Source organism: Denticeps clupeoides, chromosome 4, assembly GCF_900700375.1.
Source record: "Denticeps clupeoides chromosome 4, fDenClu1.1, whole genome shotgun sequence".
NCBI classification, from domain to species: domain Eukaryota; kingdom Metazoa; phylum Chordata; class Actinopteri; order Clupeiformes; family Denticipitidae; genus Denticeps; species Denticeps clupeoides.
The window spans coordinates 5,022,573-5,045,836 of NC_041710.1; the positions used below are offsets into that span (position 1 = coordinate 5,022,573).

Below are 23,264 nucleotides of genomic sequence, written 5' to 3' on the forward strand. Positions count from 1 at the left end.
TTGCAGTTGGTGGGGATTTTTTTTTCCCTCTCCATGGTACTCTTATTTGGATCTGTCATGTAGTGCAGCCACAATGCACAAACACACACAAACATGGACCTAGATTTATCCCACAAATGTTTTTTTTCTTTAAATATAGTACAAAATACAGATGTGTTACACTAATGAAGTTAATATTTTATCAAATACATGAACTTTGCATCTTATCTCAAAATATATCCCCCCCATTTGTGTCATTAATCTCTCACACACAGACGGTTAAAGAAATGTTAAAAGAGAGTGCTGTACCTTTCTATATCTTACACATTAACCTGCAAAAAATAAAACCTCTTTCAGAGAAGGGGAATGGCAGTTTACACGTATGCACTTTTACAAAATTGTATCTAAAAATACATTTTGGGTCACACATACACACTACACAGTCTTCAGAAGAAGAACAACATCAGACTTGACTGGCCAGTTCTTTAGAACTATGTGCAGTTAATGCTACTCTGTTTCCAGAACTGAAGAACCTGAGAGGCGAGGGGTGGGGGAACTGAACGGAATTGATCTGGATCCTGAAAACCATCTGATGTTGAAGGTTTATACACCGCAGATAATAGCTGTTGTAGTGATATGCGGGTAAAGAGAGAGTCCTTCAGCCTGAGTAGTGATACCCTTTTCAAAACGGTGATGGGTGGCATCAGTAGCTTCAGTTAGAACTGGGACGATGGGAGTTGAGGGGCAGGGTCACCCTCTGCTCGTCCATCCTCTTAGCCTGTGAACGCATGATCAGGCTGAAGAAGTCCTCATCCGGGACAGTGGGGCCCTTGCTGGGGAGAGGTGGCGGTGCGCACCTCTGGTCGTCTAGACGGGAGCTCTGTACAACGACAGGAGAAGGCAAACACTGAAGCGTTAGAAAGCTGTGTAACCACAACCACAATGCCCTGTGTCGTATCTGGAATACGGTGATCAAAATGAAGTTATAGGTGTGAAAAAGGTGTGAAATGGCCACTATCTATGTATTCATGACTTAGCTACGCTTTCGTTTTTATTCTTTCACATTGACACATGCAAGGACAGAGCAAGAAAAACATTTACATTTAGTCGCAAATCAGTAGTTGCGGGGACCGTTCCCCTGGAGACACTCCTGGAGTGTGTCTTGCTCAGGGACACAATGGTAGTAAGTGGGGTCTTCTAGCCTACCCAGTAGGCTCCTACCAGCCTGACTGTATACATGCTCCAGTTTAAGCATGAAGCACCGTTAACAGGAAGTTCTCTATTCTTGCAGTGCCGGCTATCCTGGCTATCTGCTAGGCCTAGTGTGTAATGAAGCAGACCCAAATTCAGGAGGTTGAGGATTCAAATCCCGATTCGCCAAGGTGCCACTGAGCAAAGCACCGTCCTCATACACTGCTCCCTGGGCGCCTGTCATGTTGCCCACTGCTCACCAAGGGTGATGGTTAAAAGCAGAGGACACATTTCGTTGTGTCTCCGAGCGCTGAGCTGCAGTGTTTCACAATGACAATCACTTAACTTTCACTACTTTGTGTAATGCATATGTGAGTGATGAAAAATTTTGCACATTTTTGTGAGTTTCGCTGATAACACATGAGAGATCATGGTCATGTAAATTTTGGCCCTATTGCCTTTAAAGCTCACTTGTATGTTCACACATTTAGAATTTTTTTTTTTTTTTTATGTGTGATGGGCCACCCACACCACAGATCATGAATTAATTAACATATTCATGCATTCTGCTCTTCAATGGTCACTTGAATGAAAATAATTAAATAAATACATAATGCTACGCTGCATCAACATATCCATCGGCACATGAGCAGAGTGTCACGGCTAACCTGGCACTTGACCAGCATGTCGAAGAACTGGTCATCCGGCTCGATGTTGTCTGAGCTCGCCATCAGATGGCGGAGCATGGCCTGGCTGTTTTGATGGGTCAAGCGAAGGCCGGGCAGGCTACCCCCTCCGCCGGCCCGCTGGTCGTCCAGGCGTCGTCCCTGAGCGCTGGCCACCAGACCGAGGAATGGCTCCTGGCCCGGGGACGCTGCTGACTCTGACAACGCTGGAGTGGACAGAAACGTATAGCCGTATAGCCTTAGCCTTTTCCTCCCCCACACAGAACATTCAGACACAGTAGGAGAACCAGCAGCTCACACTTCCTCATCGTCCTCGGTGAGGTGCTAGCTGGGCTTGATGGGACTGAGAGTTGGCTCTTCCACTCCTGGATGGAACACCTCTGGTCGTCCATGCGGTTGCTCTGGAAACGGCTGAGCAGGTCGAAGAATCCCTCATCCCCCAGCGACTGAGCGTCGGCTCTCTAAGGTGAGGCGAACGTAAAAACCACGTCCCTTTTACCGCATTCAGACGTGAGACATGAAGGTGATGCTCACCTGAGGCGTCTCCTGGGTGTTGCTGGTGTCCTGCAGGACCTTGGTGGAGCTGCTGCTGGTTTTTGGCTTCTTTCCTCTGAGGCGGTTGAAGAACAGTTTGGAAGAAGACTTGCCCAAAGGGGGCTTGGACGGCTTGTTGAGGATTTCGCTGGTCCATTTCTGGCCCTGGTTTTAAAACGAGCGAAACAACAAAACCGCCTGTAAGACTGACAGAGACACACGTCCTCTAACACGAGCAGAACATAATCATGATCCGATGCCTCGACGACAATGTGAAGCTCACATTGATCTTGTCTGGAGTGAGTTTCATTAACTCCAGGTTCTCCATGCTGTGTCGCCTGCTCATCCTTGGTCTGGCCCCTAAATGCACAAAAGACAAAATAATTAAATTAATCTTTAAATAACTATTTAAAATACATTAAACACAAAAAATGCACCAATTATAAAGTTCTGTTATGAAAATCTTCACTTTCAGATGTTCACACTCTCAAAGTGTCTTTGAATTCGTTCATACGGTATTCAATCATGAAAATGTAATAATGTAAACTACAAATCATTAATCCTAAATATTTATAAGTACACACATAAACAGCAAATAGGGTGGTAGTAGCCTAGTGGGAAACACACTCGCCTATGAACCAGAAGACCCAGGTTCAAACCCCACTTACTACCATTGTGTCAAAGAGCAAGACACCTGAGTTGCTCCAGGGGGGACTGTCCCTGTAACAACTGATTTTAAGTCACTCTGGATAAGGGCGTCTGATAAATGCTGTAAATGTAAAATGTAATGCAAAGCCAATTAGGAGCGTCGATGTGTGGCAAGTGTGCGCCCCCTGGTGGTGATGGAGGCAAATATTTTGGTCATTTTGTTGATTTTTGCTATAGTGTTGGTGCGTCCCTAATTAAAGCATTGCAGATACTGGGTGCAGCTGGTTACCATGTAGGTTGTAGTCGATCTCTTTGTTCTCAGACACAACAGAGTTGTTGGTGCTGTAGCTCAGGCCCAGAACCATCTGCAGGTCGGACACGTTCATACGAGCAGTCAACTCACCGCTGCGGTCTCCAGTCTAGAAGCAGAACAACAGTGTTAAAACAGTGTACGATCATACAGGAACTCACCAAAAGTACAAAAAAAAAAAAAAAAAAAAAGGCTGAAAACTTGTAGCTACTTGTACCTCTTTGGAGATTTCCAGATGTTTCTCTGCAAAGTGCATAGCTTGGTCATGATTGCCCAGGGCTGTGTGGGCATTGCCTAAACTCCAACATGCCCGGCCTTCACCAACCCTACACACGGCAAGTTATAACCAAAAAAAAAAAGAAGAGAAAGAAACCCTGAAACATTTAAAAGGCAATAGCACCACATTACAGCACAAATGCAACACAAACAAGTTTCAAAAGTTATGGGTCATTTAGACATTTGTTAAATCAGTACAACACCAATATCAGATGTACTAATACAGATTATAAGAAAGCCTTTTACAATGAAGTTGAAAGTTAAAGTGACCGACTGGAACTGTGGCTGCTCAAGTTCTTCTCTACATATTTGCAGATATTGTTAAGCAAAAGGGATGTGTTTTGTCAATGTGATGCACAGCACGCACGGCACATGGTGACACAACGAAATGTGTCCTCTGTATTTAGCTCTGCATCCCTATCACCATGAAGTGGCTCCTCTGTGGTTCGAAATGTTGAGTCCAATATGAATCCAATTCCTTAGCCACTAGGCCACCACTACAACAAACCTTCTTGTCAGAAGTAGGATCCGAAACAACGTCTCTAGAGACCTGAACACAGTGCCTTAAACCACTCAGCCAAACCACTGGATTTCTTTTAATGCATCATTAAGTCGTTACTACTTTTAAATGGTTGGGTTGGTTGGATTGATTGATTGATTGCTCTGGAGTTCCTACTGCAGCCTCGCGAGCTCACATTCCATCCGTAGTGCTCTGAGTCGCGTGCCGATGGAACTCACGCCTCAACACATACCGGTCATTGAGGTCCTGGGCAATGATGAGGTGTTTCAGGTGGTAGTCGATAGCTCTCTCGTAGTCCTGCAGGAGGGTGTAGGTGTTCCCCAGGCTGTAGCAGGCCTGCGCCTCCACCGCCCGGTCCTTCAGCTGCCGAGCCAACTGCAGCGTCTTTCTACAAAGTTACAACCGCAAAAAATAAACCTCGAGCGCAGCTACCTGGACGTTGTCAAAATGCAGATGTTTTGGGCATAACTGTAATTTCACAGCAAACCCAACACTCAACAAAAAAAATGTCAAAAAAATAAATGTAATCAGTACAAACTATCTTATTTGCATATCCCATGCCTCCACACCAAATTTAGTGTATTTTCGTGTTCATTAGATCAGTAAGACTTTTCAGAACCTATTTTGCATCCATTCCATCCGGTTGTTTGTAGTTTCAGTTTTCCACAAGACAGAAATGCTCAACATCCCATTTCATGAGAAGATAAAAAGAATTCTTAATTAAGAATCAGTCATTTAAGGCAACATTATTTTGATTCATTCCTTCATTACATTCATTGTAACCACATGCCATTTTAAATACGTTGATGTCCGGCTGAAACAATCTGGCAACACTCCTTCTTAGTCACTGGCACGTCATTAATTTGTTCCCCGGAGTGTGAATTTACTTGTAATGCTCGGCAGCCAGTTTAAATTCTCCAAGGAAGATGTAGGCGTTTCCCAGGTTGCAGTAGGCCCGTCTCTCTGCAGCTCGGTCTCCGAACTCTTTGGCAATGAGAAGCCGCTGTCATTTGGAAATAAAGGAGACAAAATGGCGTTCGCTGCAAGTTATACAACTTGATTAAACAGGTTTTAAAAAAAAAAAAAAAAAAAAAACCTCAGTATTGGTAAACCGACACACACCTGTTCATGGGAGCTCACAGCCTCTCGGAAGTTGCCAAGTAGGTAGTGTGTGTTGCCCAGGTTGCCGTAGGTCCGGCCCTGTGCTGCTCGATCTCCAAGCTCCTTCACAATGGCCAGGTTAGCCCTTCACCATAAAGCAAAAATAAATAAATAATTAAAAAAAATTTTTAAAGCTCTTTAAAATCACCTTCACATTATGAGTTAAAGAGTTGAGATGGAGGAAGACGTACTCATAGTACTCGGCTGCTTTTCTAAGTGCCGTCGTGACCTCCTCTGGGAAGTCTCCTGGTTCAGCGCCGCTCCAGCAGATGCTCTTCCCTTTGGCGTGGTACACATTGCCAAAATTGTAAAGTGCTCTGGCCTGTCCAACCTGCCAGGAAAGTGGGGCGCTGTTACCTACGAAGTGCGTACCGCTCGCACTGAACCGCTACCAACGTGCAGGGAGCAGAACACTCACCTTGTCACGAATATCGCGGGTTATGTCCAAGTGCCTCTGACAGCAGACTACGGCCTCATCAAATCGGCCCAGAACTTTCAAAGTGTTTCCAAGGTTGCCGCTGGCTTTAGCTTCGCCAAGCAGATCCCCGATGGTTCTAGGAGAGTCAAGGAACATATAATAAGCAGGTAGAAAGGACTCAAAATGTTTTAACCTACGCTACAGATGACTAGCAGGAGATGGCAGACCTGGTGAGGGTCAGGTCATGGCGGTGGAACTCCAGCGCCTTGGCGTAGTCGCGCAGGTGGAAGTAGGCGTTGCCTACTTGGCTGTAGATGGCGCTGAGCACCTGCAGGTCCTCTGTGCCCACCTGGATGGCGGCCTCGAAGAAGGAGACGCCGGCATGGTAGTCCCCCAGCTTACAGAGGCGCTCCCCTTCCAGAGCCAGCTCCAGACAGGACGCCTCCATTCTGGCGGATGGTGGAACGGAAAAAACCAGCCTCAATGGTGTCATATGAACAGTATAATAATTATTAACAATGGTTTACTTGGAATTGACACAGAGTCCGTTGTTGGAATATTACCGCGTACGATGGACAACTGGATAAAGGACACAGAGAGGATATTTTGGAGGTGCGATTTTAAGACGTAGCACGTAGCACCAGATTCTCTTGGAGGCCAATCAGAAATGTTGGGTTTGACATGTTGGTAATCTGAGATGGGAGCTCAAACCAAGACACAAAAAAAACTAGCAAGCGGTCCTTGTTTCTATCTATTTATTTCTGAAAACAATCAAGACATACTTGACGCATTTATCCAAAGTGACTTACAAGAGGAAGACACCAGCAAAACTATTTGGAGTTTACAAAACTAAGAGCCCAGATAAGGCCGAACTTGTCCGGAAAAGAACATGCTCGGGAATAGTTAAGTGGTAGACGAAAAAATACATTATTATTCTTTTGTGCAGTGTGTGTGCACGTGCGTTAGTGTTAGTCTGAAATACTTTCAAAAAGTTATTCTTGCTTTTATATATATGCTTCATTTTGTTTAATGCTGAAATGGATCGATCTGCACAACTCCTTAAAGGATTATGACTCAACACACATGATCTTTTCACATGATGCAAATATTACACACGTGGAGGCCGCCACCATAAACCAGCAGAGGAAAAAACCCAGTAGCATCATGGTCTATAAACTTTAATGAAGCACTGTAGTTTTTTTTTTTTTTTTTTTTAAATATATATTATATATATATATATTTTCTTTCTTTTCTCGGTTAATGCTCAACCCTCAGATGCTTCCAGCAACACATTCCAGCATTTTGACCAAGAACAACCAGCAATCATGAAATAGCATCTAAGAAGAGGTTCACGATTCTGGAAAAAAAAGCTTTAATGTCTGACTACACCACACGGCCCTGAGTAGTGTCTGCGACTGCTTGTGTAAGGCCTAATCAGATCTGCTTTGAGCTTATGAAGCTTAATTATAGCATGTGCTCACACAGCACTCCACGTAGGCTTTAGCATGAAGACCTTTGTCTCCAGAACCCGCGGGCGGAACCCAAATGACAGGCCGCGCTTCCTCCAGAAGCCAAATAAAGCTCTTCCACCCCCAACACCTCCTTCCTGAATGCTGGCCACCGGGGTTTCCGGTTACGAATTCGGCAGCCATCGGGGTTCGCGGTCCTTGTCGATGCAAACGTTTTGTTTCTACGACGTCTAGCTGGTTTCCTCATTCGAAATCATTTACAAAACGCAAAATGAGCGGCGAGAAAAATCATAACCACAGATAGCAGATCATTTAAATGACAAAAAAAAAGTGATTCCAAAATGACACAGCAAACGCTCTTTAAAAAAAAAAACCATCAGCGCCAAAGGAGGTCAAGGTCACCAAAGCGCCCCGCTCGGCCCATGACGACGCCCCTACCTGCCAGAACTTCGCTGCACACAACCGCAGCACACAGTGCACGTCAGAGGCATCTACGGCGCCTCCGTCCTATTGGGCCACTTCTGCCGAGCCCTGCGGGCGTTTCCACGGAGACGCATCACGGACCCGCTGAGGTTCCGCTGCGCCCGGCAAACTTTTTTCAAAGGGTCCCCGCGAACTGGCTTTAATCCGAACGCAGATTCTTGACGGCCACGTTATTGCTCTTGACGGGAAGGATTGCAGCGCCTCTGTGGTCAGCGCTTTCGGGGATAATCTGGTCTGTCCTTTCTCTCGGCTTGAGTAGGGCACCACGAACTGATCCGCGTGGGGAAGAGTTCTCACGTCGTACCCGGTGCAGATGTAAAACATCAGTAAATACCGAACGGGACGCAGAGGGACGACCCTCCTCCCACGTCCACGTCCCGCCTGTTGGCCGTAAAACGGGAGAAGCGCGGCGCACAGGAACGCCGCTAGAGACGCGGAGTGGGTTCGCATGCCTACCTGTAGTGGACATGTGATGACGGGTTCTCATTCTGCAAGCTAACCACTGAGCCACCGACATCCATCGAGGAGCATAATACACGGGCGGTTCCCAACCAAAAAAAAAAAAAAAAAAAAAAAAACAGTCCGGGACAGGTGGAGAGAGAGAGAGAGAACAACTCAGGTCAGGAGCATTTCTGTTCCGAGACTTCGTGGTGAAGGAGTGTGGTCCTCGTTCTTCACACACACCGGCGGGATGGGACTCGGAGTGTGTTTAGTGTTTTTGTCCCCTCCTGCGGCTCTCTGCGAAGAGAACACAAGATGCTGCGTTTGAAGCCTCGTTCGGAGCCTTTAATGCCATGGCGGCACCCAGCAAGCAGCGTGCACAAGCAGGGGGAGGCTGAGAGCCGCGCGTGTGTGTGTGTGTGTGTGTGTGCGTGCGTCAGTCAGCGACAGTAAGAGAGGATGCATGCCAAGGCATCTCGACTCCAGCACTAGGTTGTCCTCCACAGACGTCTGGACGAGCTGCTCGGCGGTGATGTGATTCGGGGGGAAATGAGAACGCTTCCAGATGCGGGCCAAACCGTTTTAATCAAGAGTGCAGACATGATCTTAAAATCAGGAAAGCACACAACAGACAAGTGATTATTTTGCTGCTTTCTGTTATACAATGATGTGTATGATTTTCAGTATGATGACAAAAAAAAAAAAAAAAAAAAAAAAAAAAAAAAGACCACAACATGATTCTTCTTAGAACTATTCTCGCATTAGAATTAGAATTCTCCTTCACATATTTTCATGTCACGGCATCCACACCCAATTCCATCTGTTCTAACCAAATTCTCTGCATTGAAACATTACTGACATTTAAGTCAATCAAGCACACAATGAAAGAATCTGCACCTCAGTAAAGAAAAAAAAACACTGTCCAATCACAGCCGAGGTCAGAGGTGACGTCACCGACTGGCCACCTGAACTTATTTCTCATCACAGTCAAGCTGCGTGAACACAGATATTTTAAGAAGAATAAACCAAAATAAATTAAGCATTTATTTATCGCTTCACACATTATTATAATGTTTTACTTCTATTGATTTTTCAATTGTGAAGGTGCATTTACAGGAAATCCAGTTAAAATGCTAAATCTTGAAATAGTTCAATGAGCAGTCATTTACAGTTACGGTCAGGGTTACACACCTATAGTTAGCTCTGCATGAAATTGGCAGAAATTAGTAGCCTTGTGGTTAACACACACCTATGAACCAGAAGACCCAGGTTCAAATCCCACTTACTGTCCTTGTGTCCCTGAGCAAAACACTATGAGTGTCTCCAGGGGGGGGGGGGGGGCTGTCCCTGTAAATACTGATTGTAAGTCACTCTGGATAAGGCCGTCTGATAGATGCCATAAATGTATCTGGTAAATGCTGTACATTTAAATCAGCTACTGTGCAATCAATCAATCAATCAATCAATAAATAAATACACTCTGGGTACCAATCTAATCCCGGATTCACAGCATTTATCAGACGCCCTTATCCAGAGCGACTTACAATCAGTAGTTACAGGGACAGTCCTGGAGCAACTTAGGCTTAAGTGTCTTGCTCAGGGACACAATGGTAGTAGGTGGGTCTTTCTGGTTCATACCCACTACCACCCGCAACAAAATGTGTCCTCTGTATTTACCCATCACCCTTGGCCGCTTCATTAACCACTAGGCCACCACCACCCTGGGGTGTGTAAAAGTTACATAAATTTGTGTTTACACTGCTTGGAACTGTCCAGTTTTTGTTTCGCTGAGCTCCTCGTGATATTTGTGCCATAATGTGTCTGGACGTGCTTTATTAAGTTGGTTGATTCATATATGGAAATATATGATACAACCAACTTCACACAAAAACTTTTAAAATATTAAAAATCAAACACCCAACTCACTTTTCTGCAATATTGATATTAGGGGTGGTGGTAGCCTAGTGGGTAACACACTCGCCTGTGAACCAGAAGACCCCTGAGCAAGACACTTAACCCTAAGTTGCTCCAGGGGGGGACTGTCTCTGTAACTACTGATTGTAAGTCGCTCTGGATAAGGCCGTCTGATAAATGCCGTAAATGTAAATGTAGGATTGGTGTGCCCATTATGCTGAATGTATTAATATTATTCATACAAATCGAAGAATTAATTTTTTTTTTTTTTGAAGGGAAACAAACATTTCTGATACATAAAATCAAAACTGTGACGTGTTTCCCTTGGATTAAAACCGCGTTTGGATCCTGGACATACTGGTGTGTAGCCCCATTTCATACACACGCACAGACCATAACTAAGCCAGCTAACACAAATAGACAAGGACACGTGACAAGTGTACAATGTCATTATACGGTGAAAAAAAACCTACAATTCCGACCCTAAACACACACAATTCTCTCACCCTTTATTACAACGTTCTTCTTGAAGAGTGAATGTTGGTTCCAGGCCTGTTTGTGTGTGAGTGTGATTAGAGTTCAGAAATGAGAAAAAGCCAGGCCACAAGCCTCAAATCGCCCCCATAAGGAAAGTGTCACCGTGACGTCACAACACGCAGCCATCATTCATGCCGCTTGTCACAAACTGCACCAACAAGGGCAAAGCCCTTAAAGCAAAGGATGATGCCATGCAAGACCCAACCGGGGCTTCAGGACGGACCTGAAGAGAGAGAGAGAGAGAGAGAAAAAAAAAGTTCCCTGTCCGGCCTGAAAGAAAAGAAAAGAAGAAAGAGAGGACACCTCACTTCGACACGAGCGGTCTTATTAAAGCGGGAAACCCACACGCAGCACGGTCCATACGACGCGTTACACGACGGGTCTCCATTTCATAGAAGCAGTTTCACAGAAGAAAAAACGCGGAGCCACAAAGAACCGGACTCGGCTGCGCTGCTTACCAGATCGTAGTTTCACGGGCACCAAGTGACATATATCCCGCTGTGTTTCGTCTCCGCTTCTCTCTCCGTCAACGTCGAGAGTCGTAACGTTTGAAGGTTGAAGGCACCGAAACTCTTGCAGGTTTATTTTAATGCGACTGAGACGGTCTCCCAAAAAAAAAAAAAAAACTTTCCCACAACACGATCAGAAAACGGGCAACAGAAGCCAAGGGCGTGGAGGGCGTGTCCGTTTAGCCCAGCGAATCAGATCGAAGAGTTCAAAGAAAGCCACGCCCCAAGTAACCGTCCATTGGCCAATGAGATTTGAATGCTTTGCACCCATGGCGGAAATATTTTTTTTTTTGTGGTAAAAATAAAGTGACAGTTTCCGAAAAGTTGTACTTTATATTTTTATATTTTAAGCCATAGAGTAATTTTGCTGTGATGTTTTGGAAAATAACCCCACATGCGTGTAATAATAGGAGCGTGATCCGAAGGCACGGCCGTCCGGCTTCGTTACCTTAGCAACCCACGTCCTCCCACGTGACTCGCTACACCTGTCTTACGTGTCCGTCGCAGACGTTCAGCGACGCCGATGTATTATTTACGAATAAAAGTTAAAGACATTCACTTGTGACCCGACCCGAGTTAAGATGCTCGTTGTCTCGGGGCCGTGCAGTCCCTTGGCGCAACGCGGTGACATTTAAACAAGCTCCAGCCTGGACCTCCAGTCGGATGGAACTTCAGGTAAGTCACGGAGGTGACGGGACTCGTTTTACGTGAAAACACACCATTCAGGGACGGTTAAAGACAGATCGTGCATTCTTTTCATGTGGACATTGTCGTTTAAGTACCTCCATTCTGTTAAACCTTTCCTTCCTTGCCAAGAAATGAGCACACCGACGACGTCTGGACACCAGACGAAGGAGAAGGTGAGTTCACCGGAGGACCGGCGGAGAAACATGCCTGGAGACGAGGGAGAGGGTGACGAGGAGAGGGCACCCTCTGTCCTTTGGGAGAGATGCATCCAGCAAAGCATATTGGTGGACATCAGTGGTGATGACAGCCTTCATTTAAGTGACTTGCAGCCAGGGTCGTTCTCCATCTGTCTCTCCCAGAATTCAGCTCTGTCCGAACCGAGCATCAACTTAAGTGGTAAGAGTCTCGGTGTCAGCTTTCCTGTGAGTTTTTACTGCGTTTCTTGGTCCACACAGAGTCATAGTTCACTCTCCATTCAAGAATTATGCTGTATTGTTTATGTCCCTCCTGCTGTGTTTCTGTTCTTTATTATGTTCCTCATTTTTAAAATGCTCATGATCTAAAAGTGGGGTCTCCTTTCAATTTCAAGAGTACACAGAACTATCTGACACAGATGAAGAGGGTGAGGCCACTTCAGACACGAATGTCACAACTAGTTGGGAAAATGTGACATGCAGTGGTCGCAATAAGCAAGATTCGCCCCGGCAGTCAGTGCAAAGGCCCAGAAATACACATGGGGAACGTTCGAATGATGAAGACCCTGTGAACACCAGTGATGAAGACCAAGAGGATCTTCCATATGATGATGGCCCTGGTGACCAGGAAGTGCCTTGTTTTGCTCACAGGAAGTATTCAGGACATAAAAAATCTAAAGTTGGAACTGACATGGAACAACAGACCCCACAAACATGTACTGATGCCAATATGGCTTTAACTGTGCAAGAGATGGGTGAAGATGTCAGTAAGATGCACAGAGATCTTGTACAGCCGACAAACAAGAACAGGGACCCTAACATCACCGATCTTCTTTCCCGACATTTCTCCCCAGAAGAGTTGTTAAACCCCAGCAGGTACATTGCAGCGGAGACCTTGCCGGAGGTTTCTCTAATGGAGAGCCTTGATGAGACGGTAGTGAGCAGGCTTTCTTCTCACCACTCTCCAAGTGGCGATGCGGTGAACGGTGTCCTCCTCCCTGGAGCAAGTGAGAGCGTACACGCAGTCGAAGAGCCTGATCTGAGCCAGCTGAGCGAGGCTCCCACACCGTCAGAGACAGAGCAAGAGGTAGCGCAGAGTAACACAATCGCGGGCCCTGACCCGACCAAAGAGGACGCTCATGCCCAGAACTGCCTCCCCGGGAAGGCCAGGTGCTCTACGGAGCTGAAGTATGGACAGGGACAGGTTCATTACCCGCTTCCTGACTTTTCCAAGGTTGCTCCTAAAGTGAAAATCCCCAAAGGTAAAGGAACGGCGAAGCCTGCTTGTAAGTCTCCCGGCATTCAGAGGGCACACTCCTCTCCGGGGATTCTCAATAAGCCATCAGTGTCCACCATGGACATCATCAGCAGGGTGCTGGAGGACAGCTGCCCTCCACCCGAAAGGACTTACATCTTTGACGGTTTGGAGAGCCCGTCGGGAGTCTTTCAGCATTTACAAGTAACTTCCCTCTTTAAAAAAAAAAAAATTCTGTAAGCATATGTTCTGCATTTGTTTTGTACCCTCATCACCTGTCAATGACTTTTTAGGCTGAATATGACGAATTGGTAACCAAATGTGCCAAGGCTGAACATCTCGTGGGAACTCAGGTAGGTTTCTATATTTTGTAAACGTCACTATTCATGAGAACGTACCTAAACTTTCTTTTTTTGAAAAAATGTAATGTAACTTGTGCCAATTACATGATCCAATATTATAACAATGCATCCGTCCACCCAACTGCTGGATCCCTGGGTATTATGCTCAGTTCCACTGACACGGTATTTCTTTTATTTCAGCACTAGCTTGGAAATGTCTGTAATTGGATTGTATTTTTGTTTTGTAGCAGGAATATTGGCACCCGCTCAGTCAGCAGACAGAAGCGTGCAGTGAGCCATCACTACACATAGACTGGTCAGAGAAGGAGGAAAATGAAGATGTCAAACCAGCTGAGGCTACCAAACAACACAAAACAGGCAGGAGATGTGTTTCACGTTTTTCTGTTCCTTCGGCAAGGAGCAACCTGTCGTGTTTGAAATCCTATATGGTAACCCGGACAACAAATTACGGCGGAAATCTGGAGATGAGGTGTTAGATGACATGAGGTCCATGTTTCATTCATGACATTAGCTTTCATAAGCGAGCGACTGGAAGAGTAATAAGTAAGGAACTAAAGCCCCATCTTTGGGAAACTCTCTGGCTCATTCCTCTGTTGCGCCGATCCCGACCAGGCACAATAATAAATTTGTATCTTTGTGGCAAGTGCCACTGCATATTTCACATGGAAAATTATTTTTTTAGCAGTGGGTCCCGTTGCAAAGGAACCAGCTCTAGGCTGTGGTGCACCTCTACTGGCAGAAGGGAAAAACCAAAGTGAGGGGGAAAAGTTGACCTGCGAGCTTATGGACGTTATCGGCCAGTTTGTAAACAAGGTAAAGAGTCACTTTGTACTATATGATATAATACAATTCTATATGACGCTGTTAGGATACTTTGCAATAGTGTAATAAACCCCACTACCCCATAGTATACAGTATTAAACATTAAACATCATATTAAACATCTCTTACACAGGTGGAAGAGTTCAAAAAATGTCTCAACACAATGTCTATAAATGTTGAAGAACAGCAAATGGTACATTGCTATATTTTTCACGTTTTCAACGCCATTACATTATTACAGTTTGTGCAGTGTAATGGATTGCCTTGGTGTGGCTACAGGTTTTTAAAACCTTGATGGATGCTCAGGACCAACTAGAAAGGAATTACATCAGCAAGAAGGAGGCACACAGAGCTCTGGAGATGCAGAGCTACATGGGGTTAAATAAGCACATAGGCCAGTTTGACCCAGACAGGTGAGGCGAGGGATTCAATCGCACAGCCAGCCAGTTGTGCTCAGAATAGAAACACACATAACAGACGATCAAATGAACAAACAGTGGACTAATGCCCGTGCATGATGACCTCTTGTTTTATGTCAAAAAGGCAAGTGGAAGGGGAAATATTCAGGATAGGTATGCATCTGGAGGATATTAAAGAACAGATAGACAGCAACGTCTGCCAGCGCCTGTCCCCTCCACCCTCCTCCTCGACCCCTACGCCACCTACCCCTCTCTCTCCTAGAGCACCATTGCATGAGGTAACCTAGTGCACGGTGGCTTTAACCTCTGATTGCCCTCTCTGTCGTCACTATTCCACAATTCCGCTATTCCTTCTTCTCCTTCGTCGTCGTCTTCTTGTTGCTGTTTCGCCCTGCTTTAGACCTGTTGTTCTGGTATATTTCAGGACCCTGTGTTGTGCTTTTCACCAATCGATGACAAGCTGAAGGACAAAGAGAAAACACCCGGAGACTCTCCACCAGAGCGCAATGGAGAGATCAGTAACAGTCTGCAGTACATCAGCATTACCTTATTTGACCTTTTTCTAGAATAAGGATTTCTAAAATTTAGAAGCGCTCGGACATTGTGAATTACGGCCTACATAGTTTAGATAGGATGCAGGAGAAGTTTAGCTATAATTCAGAGCCCACACACAGTGTTGGTGGGTGTTGTAAGATGAGAACCTGTGTCCTGTTAGCCTGGCACACACCGATCCTTCCCTGTGAGGGGTAGAGTTACAGTGAGAATACGGCGAGGTATAGATTTTCACTGAAGGTCTGGGACTGATCGAGCGGTCCCTCTTCTTGCATCTGTTTGTGCATGTGGCAAAACAAGGCACTCGGACGTGCCCCTGGACAGGCTGGTGAGGGGAAGAGCCAGGAGGGAGGGTAAGAGCCATTTCGCTCCAGCTGGGAAGGAAGACTACGATGGCGTTTCAGCTTTGCCCGTTGATGTGACAGATAGACGCTGGATTACTGAAAAGTAAGCCGCTGTCCAATTGTGCTTGCAAAATATGGTTTGTCATTGCTAGGTATGACATCAAACACCGTATTTCTCTTATTTTGTCATTAAAGGATTTTTAATACATTTCCACAGGGATGACAGTCACGTTTCTTGTTTAACTGGACGGTCGGGATCAGGATCTGAGTGTAGCAGAGGCTGTGTAGTACGGGTCTCCTGTTCTCCAAGTCTAAACCCACTGGACTCACTCGACGCATCACTTGGAACCGTACAGGTAATACAGTATTTTACAGTCTTACTGCTTTACTATCACCATACCTTACTGTTTTAGTACTTCTATTGCATGTATTAATCATGTTTTGGGGACATGATAGTTACATTTTGACATATTGTTTTTGGTTGATAGTTTATTTTCAAGATGGATATTAAAATATTTTTGCGTACTGTATTGGGGCTTATTTGATTTATTTTATATGCTGCAGAGGATAGTGCAAGAGACAGACAGCGGTTTTGGCAGCTCAGATCTGAGCCGGTCAGCCACAGGACTGTCCCAGTTACCTTCACACTCTGAAAGGTATGGTCTGCAAAATGTTCTGTAGGAGCTTGTGGTGCTGGCAGGTGCTGTCATACTCACAACTCACACACCCTAGCATGGTAGAAAAGGCAACGTTCATTCAGTTATGGGCACACTGTTTACACATGAGCCAGCTCCTGCTGTTTTATACAGTTTCTACATGAGACCTAATTGTATTAATTGTAGTCAAATGAAACCGTTTACTTTTTGTTAAGTACATAACTCCACATATGTTCATTCATAGTTTTGATGCCTTCAGTGAGAATCTACCAATGTAAATGGTCATGAAAATAAAGACAACACATTGAATGAGAAGGTGTGTCCAAACGTTTGGCCTGTACTGTATATCTAACAGAGGGTGGATTATCTCCAGTGATGTTAGAAATCACTCCGTAGAATTTCTATTTACACAAGATTATGTGAGACACCTAAACACTACAACAGACAAGAAGTTTGGGTCCAGCCTTGGAATGAAAATAAATCAATAATTCCATGAAAAGGGTATCTTTCAGAACTTTTTGACAATTAAAAAACATTTGAAATATGCAAAGCACGTATCAGAAATTTCACATCAAATTGTATCGCAGCAGATTCACAAATACCTTTCCAGTAATTTTTGGAAATTTAAACCCTCCCAGCATCCTTTTAAGCCTGCAGTCCTGAAATGTTCTTATTTATGGTAGATTTTTGCGTTATTCTGACCCAGTGAATACTCAGAGGTCAGGGCACACTGAGGCACAAAGGCACTATTGTAGACCTGGAGCTCATTCCTGCGGTAATCACTGTAATGACTGAAAATGTACAACTGACAGACATCTGAATGCCATTGAACAAATCATGACAAATTACCCTCCAATCACAAATTCAGAACAACAAGGCCACCCGACAGACAGTGGGAGATCAACACATGCAAATGAGATTTCTAGGCTTACTGACATTGAGATTTCATGCGCTGATTGTTGATTCTGTTAAAACAGGTTTTAGTTGTAATGTTCCACGTTGGCCACCAGGGCTTGCTGTCTGTTTTTCATTGGTCTGTTTTCATTCTGGAGAGAAAGCACCATGAAAAAGTGAGATAACTAATTACGAGATTGCTGACCAGTCGTCAATCTATGAGGAAAAAGTCCAAAATAATCGTCATGTATGGAAAATTTGTAGAGATTTGAAGAGACACACGACTGAGAGCAAGATAGGAATTGAACTCTCAATGCAGAGCATGATGTTGAAAGCAAAGTTTGATATTGCCCGAAGTATCAAATATGATACAAAATAAAACATACTTGCTTATTATCATATGGTTTTTTTTTTTTACATTTTGTAAAAGGGCCTAATAAAGACTAAATATTTTCGGTTGTTCAGGCATTTCTTGGTTCAATAATTATAGGATTAGTTGTCATATGTTTCAGGCAACAATTCCTCTCCTCTGTGACATTCGGCCCTGACAGCATGAGTGACAGTGAGACGTCTGCCTCAAACGTGGAAACCATCACTACTGCAGCAAACCAGTCTGCCCTCTGCCACCCAAGAACAGGCCACTGGCAGAAGAGCAGGGTTATTGACCAATCAAGCGCATTGCCATCTGAGAGTAGAACGGCTTCTCAGCAAGGTGCGATAACTGTGCAGTGTGTCCTTTTGTTTTTGTGTTCTGCCCTATTTCCAAAGGTTCTAGCCCAAAGTAGCAACCACCACTGACCATTGGCAGGCTCAACTTAATTTCAGCTTTGTCATTTAGTTTTTCCTTAGTTTTTAGGTCTGTTTTTTGGTTTTATTAGCATAGTTTGTGCCTGTCTCTCAGTCATACCGTACTTTGTCTGTAATTATTGAATGTTTGTGTAATCTGAGTATTTTCACTGCCTTATTTCCTTTCTAGTTTTTCATCTTTGCATCTCTTCTTTAGGTGATTCAGGTGATTTGCAGACATCTGACCAGGTCACCCATCAAAGTGGTGCGGGCCATCTGTCCATATCCCCACAGGGACAGGCCATCCAACCCCACATTTGCACTTGCCACAAGTAAGGCTGACTTGTCCTGCCTGATGCAGGTGTCCTGCAAGAGTCTGGCTTGTGAATGTCACTAACCCCAAAAAAGAACAGCTGTTTGATTTTAGTTTGTCGTATAGTTTGTCTGGCTTGGTATAGATGCAGAATGATGGCTTCTCTCTTTCTCTCTCTCTCTCTCTCTCTCTCAGTGAGGCCATCTTATCCCTGCAGTCTGAAGTGTCCCGTCTTAAGAGAGAACTGGAGGCCAGTCTCTTTCACCTGCCTCACCTGGCGATAAAGATGGACTACCTGGCCTATAGGTACAAGCAGGAGAGAAGAACAAAAGCCAGGCACAGAACCAGGTCCAGCAGGTATTTATTATATGACAATGTGCTGAAGCTACACAGGCCATTGTTGCAGTTGGAAAAAGCGTGTGTAGTGATGCAAAATGTCTGCCACCATGTGGATGCTCTAGTAGTGAATATATTCCCTAAAAAATCAATGGAAAATGCTTTGGGTTTGAAATAATGCGCTAAGCATTTTATCCTGTGCTATCCCAGACATCCTGGCTCAAACTCGAGCCTCAAAGTTGAGGACTGGATTTCCTCAGATATGGACCAAAGCAAGGGAGAAGGTACCGTCCATCACAACAGCATTCGCACATTATTGCTGAATAATTATTGAATTATTGTTTGAAATATTATTTGACGTATTGCTCTTGGTCTCTTCTGTTCAAATTGTCAGATTTAGATCGGTATTTTCATACTTGGACAAAGCGAAGCATTATGCACTAAGCTTGGGGCTTGTTCGCTAATGTTAAGTCAGGATTAATATGAATAAATAGATAAAACAAGAGAGAATACCATGTATAATGACTTTTGACATGGATTAAAGTTTTGTGTGTGCTATGGTGTATTTCCGTCAGCTGAGTGCGCTGAAAACCTTCATAGACCATCATGAGGTGTGTGCCTGAAGAGGGGTCTTTTGGTACACCCAGCAAAGCGGCCACCATTGCTCTGCGAGCCTCTAGAGCAGGGTTCATCAACCCTGGTTCCTTCATTTAGCACACCAAGGTGAGACAGGACAGTGAGCACCTGTACCCCGGTACGAAGAAGCATTAGGAGGGTGGTAATTATGAGGGGCCGTTTAGGAAATATTTCAGACTTTTGTTACACAAACACATGTGAAATACTCACACAGATACAGGTGAAAACCACACACACACACACATGAAATGCTCACACAGATACATGTGAAAACCAAACACACATATGAAATGCTCACACAGATACAGATGAAAAGCACACACACACACACATGAAATGCTCACACAGAGGCATGTGATGGACTCTTATGTAACAAACAAAAATGTACATTTTCAGTATATCTGGAAGTCATTTCAGTCCAAACTGAGTACCAGCCACATTTGTTTTTTACTTAGCTCATGGAGCAGTGGTGGCCTAGTGGTTAAGGAAGTGGCCAGGTAATGAGAATGTTGTCATTTCCAAATCCCGATCCGCCAAGGTTTTTTATTTTTTTTTTTTCCAATTAACCCATTATTTAATATTACAAATTACAAGGCACATTTCACATATTAAGGAATATCTTCAGAGCATTCTAAACTGAGCAAAAATATTACAACCTATATCACCACAACAAGAAATTAAAATAAATTTAAAAAATAATAAAAAAAAAAAACAACAGCAAAACTATTCAATGAAAAACAAAAAAACAAAAACACCGATCGTTGTTACTTACAAGAGGACTTCCAGTTCTTATATTAAGTTGTCTATATACTGGTATAATGATTGGGTTTTAGTATTTTTACAGTGACTTAGCACTTCCTTGAATAAATTTATTTCATTTGCAAAAATCTTGAAAATGGGGGGTGATTTTTAGAAATCGAGACATATATGAATAAAAAAAATTGCCATAAGAATTAAGTTATTATTACAGTACTCTGATTCTTCATCTCCTATCAGACCAACCCTTATTGTCTCAAAGCTCAAAGGTGGAATAGATTTTTTACACATTATCCAATTTTGAAAATCATTCCAAAAAATATGCGTGGCATTGCAAGCAAAAAAGAGGTGTTCTTTCCGATCCGCCAAGGTGCCACTGAGCAAAGTACCATCCCACACACTGCTCCCCGGGTGCCTGTCATAGCTGCCCACTGCTCACCAAGTGTGATGGTTAAATTTAGAGGACACATTTCACTGTGTGCACCGTGTGCTGTGCTGATGTGTATCACAATGACATTCACTTTACATTTTATGGGCCTTTAACACAGTTTAAGTTTAATTTTTGTTTGTTACATAAGAGTCCATCACATGTATCTGTGTGAGCATTTCATAGGTGTGTGTGCGTGCTTTCACATGTATCTGTTTGTGAAATATTAGCTAAACGGCTCCTCATAGGTAATGCATAAATATATATGCATTTACCACGACGTTAACCTGCGATTGTAAACTCAGCCGAAGCTGCAACATCCATGGATGTCGACATTCACGTAAAAAAGAGACAAAACAGGATACGAGAAGGCAGGGAGGCAGGACAGGAAAACAGGCAATGAACAGGAACAATCTTACTTGGAGGTTTAAGGTGAGTAGAGCTGGGCTGTTGATTTCAAACAATGGTTTTCAATGACTGAGCAACCTGGGAGCGGCCATCTTACCCTTTTAAAGGAGCTGACCTCCCGGTCACGTGGGATCACGTAAAAGAGACATGGAAAGTTCGAAGCTGTGCAGGACTGGTGCCCTCCAGGACCAGGGTTGCTGATCCCTGCTCTAGAATGCTTTATTCCATGTGTTTGCACATGTGATGCATTGCATGTGAGTTTTTAAATTAGGCAATGTGTGTGAGAACTGTCAATAAACAGGCTCATCCCATCTTTTAAAGAAATAATTACACACCAACAAAATGGTAGTTAGTTTTTCTTCCTCGAAATTTCAACAAGCTATTCTGGACTGTATAAATGGATTTACAGATGGGAGCAGCTCTTCAGAACACAACTCCACCCTAAGAAGGATCAGATGTGGCAGAACCCATCAGAGCACCAGTTACAGTTCACCAGGTAAAGAGCAACACAGTCTATTGTATTGTGGAGGTTCCCCTGACATCAACAGGTTCCTGGTGCACATCAGATTACCTTACATGCTGTTTCCTTTTTTTTGGTACAAACCCTTTCAATTGAGTTGGTGACTGGTATTGAGCATGCTGTTATTGCTTGCGAAGTGTATCATTTCAGATTGTCATGGATCTGAGTAGAGATGTTCATAGTTTTTCCCTACTGTTGCAGGAAACATGGGGATCTGTGAACTGAAGAAGGACCTCCAGCTTTCTCCACATCAAAAACCTCTGATGCAAGTCAACTATGGGTCCTGCAGCAGCCTTCCAGCTGGGTAACATTCACATGATTCTGTTTTTTATATATATATAATATAGATAGATAGATGGATATAGATATATAAAGATATATATATATATATATATATATATATATATATATATATATATGTTTATTTATATGTATATGTGTGTGTGTGTGTGTGTGTGTGTGTGTTTGTTTATATATATGCCATTAAATGTTTTTATATTGGTGAAACTGTAACATACACAATAAAAATGCTGGTCCAGTTTAGAATTAGACAATATGACATATTCAATCCCTGTACAACAACATATTGTGAAAAAGGAAGCTGAATGCACACAGGGAGGTAGTAAAAGGTAAGTAAGACAATTAAGGTGTTTAACTGAGCATGGCAGTGATGGTTCTGATGCTTCAGAACCTTATTTACATCAGAGGGAAGAATTGGGAGGGGTATCCACAACCGGACAAATGAGTAAAATAGAATTGAATGGAATAGAATTAAAAGAGCAATGCCACAGGAGCCACTTGTAATGTATGCTGTTGCCTTCTGGTGCCACAGTTCCACAAAATTACGATTGGTCATAATGACATGCTTTGCAAAATTTCAGTTTCAAAGTAATGGAGACACAATCCCAACCGATACGGAACCATCAGACACGCTCAACGCAGTCCGACTCAGCTCTGCTCCCCAGCAACCTCTACTTTCAGTGGCCGCTCACAGCTCCTGGCAGCCCCTCAAATCCCACGTCCTCGAGGTCCAGAAGCAGAAAGAGCAGGGTGGGCACATTGTTTCTATAGGATTTTATGTGTTAAATCAAAAAGTGTGATATTTGTTGTTTGTATTTAATTTGATCAGGAAGAGGACATCAGCCGAACTCTGGACAAGGCCATAGAGGCTGCACAGAACATGAAGCGCACAACAGATAGGATGGCGAAGAGCCTGTCAGCAGACCTGGCCAAAGCTGAACTCTACAGGAAGCTGCATGGACTCTACCCCCCGGAGAAGCTGCAGAACACAATATCCTAAACTCAGATTTTGTACCACTGTTGTCGCTGCATTAACACAAAAACCTGCACACAGGTGTCTGACACGATTTAAATTAAACATTTTATCTTATTTATTTTTGATTAAGGATAGAGTATTTCCATATTTATGTTTTTGCATATTTATATTTAGTCACTGCACTGGAATTGTATTAACATACTAATAGCTAATAAAAGAATGTAAAAGATACCTGGATATGTGAAGGTGAGCACAAAGGGGTCCACCCACCCTGAGCTTGTTTTGTCCATCCAAACTGTGATACCCAGTGGAATGTATACTAATGTCTTTACCTTTTGTAATCTGCCTGGTGCATCAGAAATAATTAAAAAGTAGGTAAAAGTAGAAAGTGATCTGTCCACAGCAGTTTGCCCACTAGCATTTTATATATAACTATTTACCTATGTTCTGTCTTTTTGTAACTAAATAAATATGTTGTTTTGCCCTCAAGCATTTTAATATATGGTAATATCTATTGAATTTATACATGATACTGGTTTGAATAT

The 23,264-nt window shown here is 43.7% G+C and overlaps 2 protein-coding genes across 11 annotated transcripts; one reads left to right on the forward strand and one right to left on the reverse strand.

Moving 5' to 3' along the window:
- Window positions 1–90: 90 nt before the first annotated feature.
- gpsm2 (G protein signaling modulator 2) lies at window positions 91–11,175 on the reverse strand. Of its 4 annotated transcripts, XM_028976315.1 has the most exons (15): window positions 11,026–11,175; window positions 8,132–8,413; window positions 5,951–6,172; window positions 5,724–5,859; window positions 5,497–5,636; window positions 5,267–5,390; window positions 5,032–5,147; window positions 4,377–4,532; window positions 3,566–3,674; window positions 3,328–3,457; window positions 2,674–2,750; window positions 2,391–2,555; window positions 2,155–2,317; window positions 1,839–2,062; window positions 91–859 (listed from the first exon to the last, which is right to left on the reverse strand). In XM_028976315.1, exons 2-15 carry the CDS (start codon window positions 8,194–8,196, stop codon window positions 692–694), a joined length of 1,995 nt encoding a protein of 664 aa, XP_028832148.1. In that variant the 5' UTR covers window positions 8,197–8,413; window positions 11,026–11,175; the 3' UTR covers window positions 91–691. The 4 variants fall into 4 exon arrangements, with proteins under 4 accessions (XP_028832148.1, XP_028832150.1, XP_028832146.1 ...); XM_028976317.1 differs by lacking the exon at window positions 8,132–8,413; XM_028976313.1 differs by lacking the exon at window positions 11,026–11,175 and having other exon boundaries at window positions 8,132–8,531.
- On the forward strand, window positions 9,740–23,208 carry aknad1 (AKNA domain containing 1). 7 transcript variants are annotated; one of them, XM_028976304.1, is made up of 21 exons: window positions 9,740–11,751; window positions 11,893–12,159; window positions 12,353–13,416; window positions 13,506–13,565; window positions 13,802–13,931; window positions 14,257–14,387; window positions 14,530–14,589; window positions 14,676–14,809; window positions 14,940–15,093; window positions 15,240–15,346; window positions 15,668–15,814; window positions 15,929–16,067; window positions 16,276–16,367; window positions 17,774–17,973; window positions 18,265–18,379; window positions 18,556–18,717; window positions 18,907–18,980; window positions 21,333–21,419; window positions 21,645–21,747; window positions 22,325–22,493; window positions 22,573–23,208. In XM_028976304.1, the coding sequence occupies exons 2-21, from the start codon at window positions 11,895–11,897 to the stop codon at window positions 22,741–22,743; spliced, it is 3,564 nt and encodes a 1,187-aa protein (XP_028832137.1). In that variant the 5' UTR covers window positions 9,740–11,751; window positions 11,893–11,894; the 3' UTR covers window positions 22,744–23,208. The 7 variants fall into 7 exon arrangements, with proteins under 7 accessions (XP_028832137.1, XP_028832134.1, XP_028832136.1 ...); XM_028976301.1 differs by having other exon boundaries at window positions 9,740–12,159; XM_028976303.1 differs by having other exon boundaries at window positions 9,740–12,159; window positions 17,813–17,973.
- The last annotated feature ends 56 nt before the right edge of the window (window positions 23,209–23,264 follow it).

Bases quoted from the DNA above. Each gene is read 5' to 3' on its own strand.
- aknad1 (XM_028976301.1), top strand. From the start codon at position 11,835: ATGTGGACATTGTCGTTTAAGTACCTCCATTCTGTTAAACCTTTCCTT. The intron at 13,932-14,256 runs GCAGGAGATGTG...TTATTTTTTTAG, and splicing joins TACCAAACAACACAAAACAG to CAGTGGGTCCCGTTGCAAAG. The intron at 14,810-14,939 runs GTGAGGCGAGGG...TATGTCAAAAAG, and splicing joins GGCCAGTTTGACCCAGACAG to GCAAGTGGAAGGGGAAATAT.
- gpsm2 (XM_028976315.1), bottom strand. From the start codon at position 8,196: ATGGATGTCGGTGGCTCAGTGGTTAGCTTGCAGAATGAGAACCCGTCA. The intron at 3,458-3,565 runs GTACAAGTAGCT...TTCTGCTTCTAG, and splicing joins ATCTGGAAATCTCCAAAGAG to ACTGGAGACCGCAGCGGTGA. The intron at 2,318-2,390 runs GTGAGCATCACC...GCCTCACCTTAG, and splicing joins ACACCCAGGAGACGCCTCAG to AGAGCCGACGCTCAGTCGCT.